The 9,360-nt window shown below is 36.5% G+C and overlaps 1 protein-coding gene across 1 annotated transcript in view; it reads right to left on the bottom strand.

Annotated features, from left to right (window-relative positions):
- The window catches only part of LOC107569431 (disks large-associated protein 4-like), a 196,021-nt gene that overhangs the window by 31,466 nt on the left and 155,195 nt on the right, over positions 1–9,360 (bottom strand). The window contains exons 3-7 of the mRNA XM_016255532.1: positions 5,531–5,895; positions 3,266–4,129; positions 2,903–3,001; positions 1,499–1,747; positions 198–442 (exon numbers count right to left, since the gene is read on the bottom strand). Coding sequence (XP_016111018.1) covers positions 198–442; positions 1,499–1,747; positions 2,903–3,001; positions 3,266–4,129; positions 5,531–5,824 — 1,751 coding nt within the window. The 5' untranslated portion in view covers positions 5,825–5,895. The remainder of the gene's footprint in view (positions 1–197; positions 443–1,498; positions 1,748–2,902; positions 3,002–3,265; positions 4,130–5,530; positions 5,896–9,360) is intronic.

Here is a 9,360-nt window from a genome sequence, read left to right on the forward strand (position 1 = left end):
TGTGTGTGTGTGTGTGTGTGTAGTGTGTGTGCAGTATGTGTGTAGTGTGTGTGCAGTGTGTGTGCAGTATGTGTGTAGTGTGTGTGTGCAGTGTGTGTGCAGTGTGTGTGCAGTGCATGTGCAGTGTGTGTGTGTGTGTGTGCAGTGTGTGTGCAGTATGTGTGTAGTGTGTCTGTAACGTGTACAGTAGGACTCACTTGCGCGGCGGTAGCAGCGGCGGCTGCTGTTCACTGAGCGAGCGCTGTGTGGCCTTCAGGTAACTCTGGCGTCTGGCGGCGGTTTTGGGCGAGGGTTTGGGTGAAGGGGGTTCGTCCGAGTCATCGCTGTCCTCCATGTCTCCCATGGCTTTAACGTAACTGCCACTACGCATCCGTCTGCACGGGATGTCGCCCGCACCGCCGCCTCCCTTACCCAGCGTCCCGCTCCATTCACCCGCAGGCACCTGCCAGAACACTTACACTTACTACCCACAATGCATCTGGGTCAAAGGATGTCAAATAAAACTTCTGAAATGTACTTTAAAATGCATGTGAGTTCTCTGTGTTAGTGTTGGTTAATATATTTTTTGAAAATCTCATTTTAAAATTCCACTGATAAAATGGCATTTAAAATGACAATGAATTATTGTTGAAATATTATTTAGATATATTAATTCATATATGACTATTTTTATGACTATTTATATATATGTGTGTTTGTGTGTGTGTGTATGTATAATTTTTTTTTGTTTCTTACAAATATATATGTATGTAGGTATGTGTGTGTTGGTTTTATGTGCTTATGAAAAACTAAGACATTTTTTAAAATACTGCTGTTGAAATGCCATTCAAAACAACAACAAAATATTGTTTAGATAATTAATAATTATTATTTTTTTTTACAAATATTTGGATTTATTACTATAATTGTTATTGCATTAGTAATAATAACAACAACAACAATAATAATAAATATAATATAATTATTATTATTATTATACAAATATTTGAAAAAATAGTATTTGAAAAATACTGTTCAAATATTAATTATATATTTTCAATAATATATTTTTATTATTATTACTGTGTATATCAAACAAAATACATTTGTTTACAGATATTTTATGTTTAAAAATATATTATATTGCATTTATTGTTTTTATTTATTTATTGTTTAAAATTATATATAATTAATGTGAAACAATGTGTATTGTTCAAATATTAATAACAATTACGCTTTTTTCTCTAAATATTATATATATATATAATATATTTTTTATATACATATATTCAAAACAAACAAAAAAATAAGCGATAAATAATAAAAAAGTGATATAAAGTGGTTATTTGGCATTTATAATCAATATTATTGCCTATTATGAAATCTTTTTTTAGGATTTTTTAGGACAAAATAGGTTTGTCACAATCTCAAGAAATCTCTTCACTGTCTCCCCCACACTGAGAGTGGGAGAGACATGTCAGACATGTCATGTCTTTCTTCCATGTCAGTGTGTCTGTACCTGTAGGAAGTTGCAGGTCATCTCCTGGCCGTGGCAGGACTTGGACTTGAGCAGGCTGCGGTTGACGGTGGCGGATCCCTTCTGCAACACCTGTCGGGCCTGACTGAGGGTCAGTGTGGACCACGAGCCCCTCTTGACCAGTGTGTTCTCCCCCATCTGGCCCGTGGAGGGCGGCAGGCTGACGGTGGGCTTGAGGTCTCCGCTGCTCTTGGAGGATTTCAGCGAATGAGCCGCGATGGTGTTGTAGCCCTGCGGATGCGGTCTGGGAATTTTTTAAAATACTGCTGTTGAAATGCCATTCAAAACAACAACAAAATATTGTTTAGATAATTAATAATTATTATTTTTTTTACAAATATTTGGATTTATTACTATAATTGTTATTGCATTAGTAATAATAACAACAACAACAATAATAATAAATATAATATAATTATTATTATTATTATACAAATATTTGAAAAAATTGTATTTGAAAAATACTGTTCAAATATTAATTATATATTTTCAATAATACATTTTTATTATTATTACTGTGTATATCAAACAAAATACATTTGTTTACAGATATTTTATGTTTAAAAATATATTATATTGCATTTATTGTTTTTATTTATTTATTGTTTAAAATTATATATAATTAATGTGAAACAATGTGTATTGTTCAAATATTAATAACAATTACGCTTTTTTCTCTAAATATTATATATATATATAATATATTTTTTATATACATATATTCAAAACAAACAAAAAAATAAGCGATAAATAATAAAAAAGTGATATAAAGTGGTTATTTGGCATTTATAATCAATATTATTGCCTATTATGAAATCTTTTTTTAGGATTTTTTAGGACAAAATAGGTTTGTCACAATCTCAAGAAATCTCTTCACTGTCTCCCCCACAAAAAATACTGTTCAAATATTAATTATATATTTTCAATAATATATTTTTATTATTATTACTGTGTATATCAAACAAAATACATTTGTTTACAGATATTTTATGTTTAAAAATATATTATATTGCATTTATTGTTTTTATTTATTTATTGTTTAAAATTATATATAATTAATGTGAAACAATGTGTATTGTTCAAATATTAATAACAATTACGCTTTTTTCTCTAAATATTATATATATATAATATATTTTTTTTATATACATATATTCAAAACAAACAAAAAAATAAGCGATAAATAATAAAAAAAGTGATATAAAGTGGTTATTTGGCATTTATAATCAATATTATTGCCTATTATGAAATCTTTTTTTAGGATTTTTTAGGACAAAATAGGTTTGTCACAATCTCAAGAAATCTCTTCACTGTCTCCCCCACACTGAGAGTGGGAGAGACATGTCAGACATGTCATGTCTTTCTTCCATGTCAGTGTGTCTGTACCTGTAGGAAGTTGCAGGTCATCTCCTGGCCGTGGCAGGACTTGGACTTGAGCAGGCTGCGGTTGACGGTGGCGGATCCCTTCTGCAACCCCTGTCGGGCCTGACTGAGTAATATATTTTTTATATACATATATTCAAAACAAACAAAAAAATAAGCGATAAATAATAAAAAAGTGATATAAAGTGGTTATTTGGCATTTATAATCAATATTATTGCCTATTATGAAATCTTTTTTTAGGATTTTTTAGGACAAAATAGGTTTGTCACAATCTCAAGAAATCTCTTCACTGTCTCCCCCACACTGAGAGTGGGAGAGACATGTCAGACATGTCATGTCTTTCTTCCATGTCAGTGTGTCTGTACCTGTAGGAAGTTGCAGGTCATCTCCTGGCCGTGGCAGGACTTGGACTTGAGCAGGCTGCGGTTGACGGTGGCGGATCCCTTCTGCAACACCTGTCGGGCCTGACTGAGGGTCAGTGTGGACCACGAGCCCCTCTTGACCAGTGTGTTCTCCCCCATCTGGCCCGTGGAGGGCGGCAGGCTGACGGTGGGCTTGAGGTCTCCGCTGCTCTTGGAGGATTTCAGCGAATGAGCCGCGATGGTGTTGTAGCCCTGCGGATGCGGTCTGGGAGCCGCCTGACTGTCCGACACGGCCCTGCCCAGCGTCATCATGCTGAGAGGGTTTCGATACGCCATGGCTAATGGCCCAGCGGCGGGCTGAGCTGGCGCCTCGTCCTCCAAACAGTCATCCGAGCTCCAAAAGCCTGAGAGATTGGGCCGCGGGTGGCGTTTGGTGCCTTCGGTCTTAGCGCGGTCTTTGCTTTTGCTGCGGCGGGCCGCTTTAGTCACGTCTCCGGCTGGGCCCGCGGTGATGCTCCCTTTGACCGCCGACACCTCCAGGGACTGGGACTTGGCGAAGAGCTTCTGGACGGACTGCACCAGGTTGCGAATGCGGCTGGGACTCTCACTGCGCTGCTTGGAGCCGTGGCTGCGCCGGTGGAACTGCAGCGTGCTGAAGCCGTCGTGCTGCAGCGGTAGGTGGCGCTCCAGCTGGTCCAGCAGGTTGGCCGGGAGACGGTTCATCTTGGCAGCAGCCGCGGATGAGATGGTGGCCGTGCCGCTGCTGATCATGGCAGGAGCGCCCAGTCCCAGACCCAAACCCATGCCCATGGACATGGAGGATGTGAGCGTACCGGAGCGATTGCCCGTCTGAGCCACACAAGCCTGCTGAGACACAACAACACCATCATAAAATTACTAGAAAAATATACAAATTTTCTATAACAAGCGTGAGTTAAATATGAGTTTAAAACTGCACATTTGTTGACTGTATTACATATATCACATGCACACTATTAGAGCTGTTTAACAAATATGTGTATTGTATTATTAATTATTAAATAATACATTTTGTATTTATTATACTTATTTGCACTTATTATTTATTTATTATCATACAACTGTATATCACCTGCACAATATTATTCATGTTATTTCAGTTATCTGGGTATTTGTATGATACATGCTCAATATTACAATTGGTTAAAATATAAATGAATTATTTTTAACAAATATTTGTATTCATCATTAATTATAATACATTATTATTGCACTTTTATTTATTATATTATACTAAAACATTTAAAAAGATAAGAAATGTATGACTGACGATTTTATAACCAGAGATTGTCAGCTGGCTGTATTTTTTTGGTAATACCTATTAACAACATTAAATTTATTTTTGCAAAATTGCAAAAAGTTAATATTGCAAATGCATTTTTATTTATTATGAATTTATTTATGACAACAAATACACAAATAAGTTTAATTTAATTAATTAAATCTAAAAATCTAAATCTAAATAAGTTCAATAATAATAATAATAATAAATTCAAATATTTGTATTTTAACTACTTGTAATATTGTGCATATGATATATTCATACAAATTTCAACAAATATATTAGTCAACAAATGTACCTTTTCAAACTCAAAACATCTGAATTTAAATTGTGATGCATCAAATAATGGACAATATGAATGATTGCATGAATCAAAACACTTATGATGTGTACTCCATGCTTTTTTCTATTTCTATTAAAATATATATTGTTTATAATATATGTTATATTTTATATATACACTATTGTTCAGTCTCGCTGAGTCTGTACTTTTTTTTGAAAATGAAGAGGGAAAAGATTTTATTTTTATTCAGCAAGGATGCATTAAATTGATCGAAAGTGACAGTAATCACATTTATAATCTTGCAAAAGATTTCTATTTCAAATAAATGCTACTCTTTTCAACTTTCTATTTATCAAATAATCTTGAAAGATAAAATCCACAAAAATGTCCACAATAATATGAAGTGGCACAACTGTTTTCAACATTGATAATAATCAGAAATGGTTACTGAGCAGCAAATCAGCATATTAGAATTATTTCTGAAGGATCATGTGACACTGAAGACTGGAGTAATGATGCTGAAAATTCAGCTTTGATCACAGCAATATATTACATTTTACAATATATTCACATAGAAAACAGCTACTTTAAATTGCAATGATATTTCCAGATATGACTGTTTTTACTGTATTTTAATTAAATAAATGCAGTATGGTGTCAGTACCTGTGTGTAGTCGCTCTGCTCCGGCTGGTTGGTGTAATGGAGGCGAGGGAAGGTGCTGCTGGGGGTCAGCTGGTTGTTGAAGGGCAGCAGGCAGTCCGACTGCAGCGTCGTCGGGGTGGAAACAGGAAAATGATGGAGGTGAGGATCTAGAGTGGCGTAGTGGTTGACAGTGGGGCTCAGGAGGAAGGCGGCGTGGGGGTCTGGGGCCAAGGGAAACAGGGGCTCCTGGGGGCCCGCGGTGGGGTCGCAGGTGTCGGACAGATGGCGGCTACGGTTGGCCCCTAAGCCTTTCATGGTTGCTGCACAGGGTCGGCTCTAGAACATGATCCCAGATGAAGAGAGATGATGGCCCTGGAGGGCGACCCCTACAGGACAGACAGACAAACACACAGTCAGTCTCCGTTCAAATCCAGCTGGCTACAGTGATGAAGCTGCTGAACGTAAGCGCACACTGGTTTTCTTAAAGGGGGTCATATGATGCGATTTCAAGTTTCCCTTTCTCTTTGGAGTGTTACAAGCTCTTGGTGCATAAAGAAGATCTGTAAAGTTGCAAAGACTAAAGTTTCAAATCCAAAGAGATATTCTTTATAAAAGTTAAGAGTCAACCACACCTACCTAAAACGGCTCGTTCTAACACGCCCCCACATGTCTACGTCACTATGTGGAAATATTAGCATAATGCCGCCCAAATGTGCACGCAAAGAAAGAAGGCGTGGTTTCAGGAACAGCAGTAGTGTTGATGCAGCATGTCAGGGAGAAGCTGTGTGATTCAGTGCGAAAGCAAATGCACTTTATTTGGCCTTCTGGAAGTAGATGCAATCAGGAATCATTGGTTAAGATTTACAGAACAGCACAACCCAGATGTTCGAATTGACCCCTTTAAGTCATGTTTTCAAGTCTTTGCAATTAACTGAAATAAAATACATTTGAAGAAACATTAAAATTACTAAAACTAAATAAAGCTAAATAAAACTAAAAAAATCACTTTTTTAAATGAAAGAAAATTTATATAACTAGTAGATGAAAAAAATTGACTTAAAACAATTACACAAAAAAAAATCAACTTAAAGAAAATTTGAAATTTTGTCTTGCCAACTAACTGTTTGAGTTTAAGAGATACTAAATTTACTAAAACTAAAATAAAATAAAGCCAAATAAAACTGATAAATTGTTAATTGAAATAAAATTGAATATAACGAGTAGATAAAAATTGACACTACACATTAAAAACTTAATCAAAAATGGAATCAAAAGTTTAATAAATACTAAAAATACTAAAACAAAAATAAATTAAATCTAAATAAAATACTTAAAAATATATAAACAGTCATAAGCACAACACAATTACTAAACCTTAAACTAAAATTAAATAGAAAAATTAAAATATAAAATCAAAAAAGCTAATTCAAAATATTAATAAATACCGTAATAGATATAAATAATACTACAATAACACTGGATACAACTAGTGCTTTTCATGGAGAACTATAATCACTGGATTTGTCAGGGATAAAATCTTTATTTCTTCACATAATTTTTATATTTGAATATTTATATGCAAATTCACTAAACAATTGCACTACTTTTGCACATTTCTTGTCAGCAGAAAAAAACCTGTGTATCACTAACCATTCCCTAAACAACCCAGTTTAACCAGGAAAGTTACAGCTACCATTAGGTACTACTTCCTTTCTCAGAAATGTAAAGCATTATAGGCTTATTTACAAAATTCTGTGCTATCAACATGAAGGGAAACCAAAATTCTCTTGATCTTTTGACATATAAGATTTCATTGTACTGTAAAAACATCCTGTAAGTTTCACAACTCAAAACTTTGTCGCTACTCTAAAAACAGATTATATTGAAGGCAGTCTGCCGAAACAACAGTTTGTGGAATCTTCTTCTACATCGCTGCCTGTTTAGCCCCGCCCACCGATGCTACAGCACTGCCTGTTTAGCCCCGCCCACCGATTCTACATCACTGCCTGTTTAGCCCCGAAAGTTTGCTTTAGAAAGGCAAACGCACAGAAACCAAATGATAAGGATGGCTCTGAAGACAATAAAACGCTGTGCAGTGCCAAGTTGTGGAAAAAAACAGTCTTTGCATTACCTTCCTTCTGATCACAATGTTAGGAAAGAGTGTATGAACTTTATTTTAATAAAGATCCAGACTGTGTCAGTAAGATCTTGGTCCTTGTTTCACTTCTACAAACAAGGCACAATTCGACGCTGGATTTTCAAAAAGATTGAAACTAAAAGACGATGCTGTGCCGACTATATTGGATCCGACAGTAATGTTGCCACACAAGTGTGAGTTACTGTTTTTATTATGTGATCACTATTGCTTTATCTGTTAAACAGATCGTTTGATATGAGTATTTATCTATGAAGGAGGCTGTCAAACATACACAACTGTTAGCCAATCACAGCAGTGGGTGTTTACTTCTGAGTCTACAATCCTCCACAGCTACTCAAACAGAGCGTTCTGAAGAGGGGGGTTAAAAACCGGACAGAACCGTACGGCTTATTAGCTACGTCTAAATTATGTTTTTTGATGTACAAATCTTGACAACATTATAAGTGGACCTCAGAGAACAGTACAAAATAAAAAAACAAAGGCAGTTCATGACCCCTTTAAATATTTGTGTTTAAAATTCATTTAAGAAACAGACTTAAGCCAGCTGCACACCGGATGAGAAGCACTGTGCCACGTGTTTAAAATCTGAACACATTGGCTGCGTCCGAAAGCCTAGGCAGCTGACTTGCTGCCTCGCTGCCTTATGAGGCAATGACTTTGAAGGCAGGGAGTTTAAAGCTTGCAGGCTTCCGTACACCGGCGCCCGCAGCGTTTTCTGGGCTTTCTAACGGCTCGATTCTCTCAAGTCTGCACTCGATGCATCCTCGATATCAAGAACACATCCGGGCACTTTCATGCGTCCTCTGTACTTGCGTTCTTGAGTATTGGAATTGAACTTTGACGGTTAATGATGATGTAGAGCGAGAACACAAGGACGCAAGATTGCTGAAAAACGCATATTGAGAAATGGCAAAGTCCCTTTAAGGCAAGTCATGTCACCCGACTGAGCCTGGTTTCTCCCAAGGTTTTTTCTCCATTCTGTGGCAGGCAGCGCCATTCACAAAACCTCACAAAGAGCTCTAAACATAGCTGTTTTCATCTGTCATTACGGCGCGGCGTGCGATGAGTCACAGCGCCGTCGAAGAGCCTGAGCAGCTCGTTAGCATTCACCCGAGGCCATTACAAACACCTCACATGAGTTCACGAGGAGGAAACGCCTTCACTTGACAGTCGTTTTGCGCTCATTTGAAAGCCACCAACTGTGATCCTGAAGAAAATAAAAGAATTTTCCTGGCGGAAGCTTAAAGAAATCATATGCGGCGCGACGTGTTTGGTGTGCGTAATAATAATATGAAACTCTCGTGAGGAAAAGCCACTCCAGCGACCTTCAGCGTGCCGTTTGCAGTTTGTTTAAAGGTTGGAATAAAAATTATGTCGCCATTTACTCACCCTTGTGCCATATGGGGTTTAAAAGATGATTCATATTCAGTATAATTATCGATTGCACTGACACTAGCATTTGAGAAAATTTGAACCGAATTAAGCTGAATAATGACACGGCGGCCATCTTTGAAATGCCTCTCGGGCATGCAAGTGCAGGTTCTATCACTTTGTATGGGGAATCATCAAATTCTCCAAAACTGTTCACTAAGCTTATGATTAAATTTCATATTTGAAATCATCATGAAATTGATAACAGCTGTGTCATAAATGTTGTTTATTTTGCTCAAATAGCATTATAAAAAGCTTATTT

Source organism: Sinocyclocheilus grahami, unplaced genomic scaffold, assembly GCF_001515645.1.
Source record: "Sinocyclocheilus grahami isolate Dianchi unplaced genomic scaffold, SAMN03320097.WGS_v1.1 scaffold1345.1, whole genome shotgun sequence".
Taxonomy (NCBI): domain Eukaryota; kingdom Metazoa; phylum Chordata; class Actinopteri; order Cypriniformes; family Cyprinidae; genus Sinocyclocheilus; species Sinocyclocheilus grahami.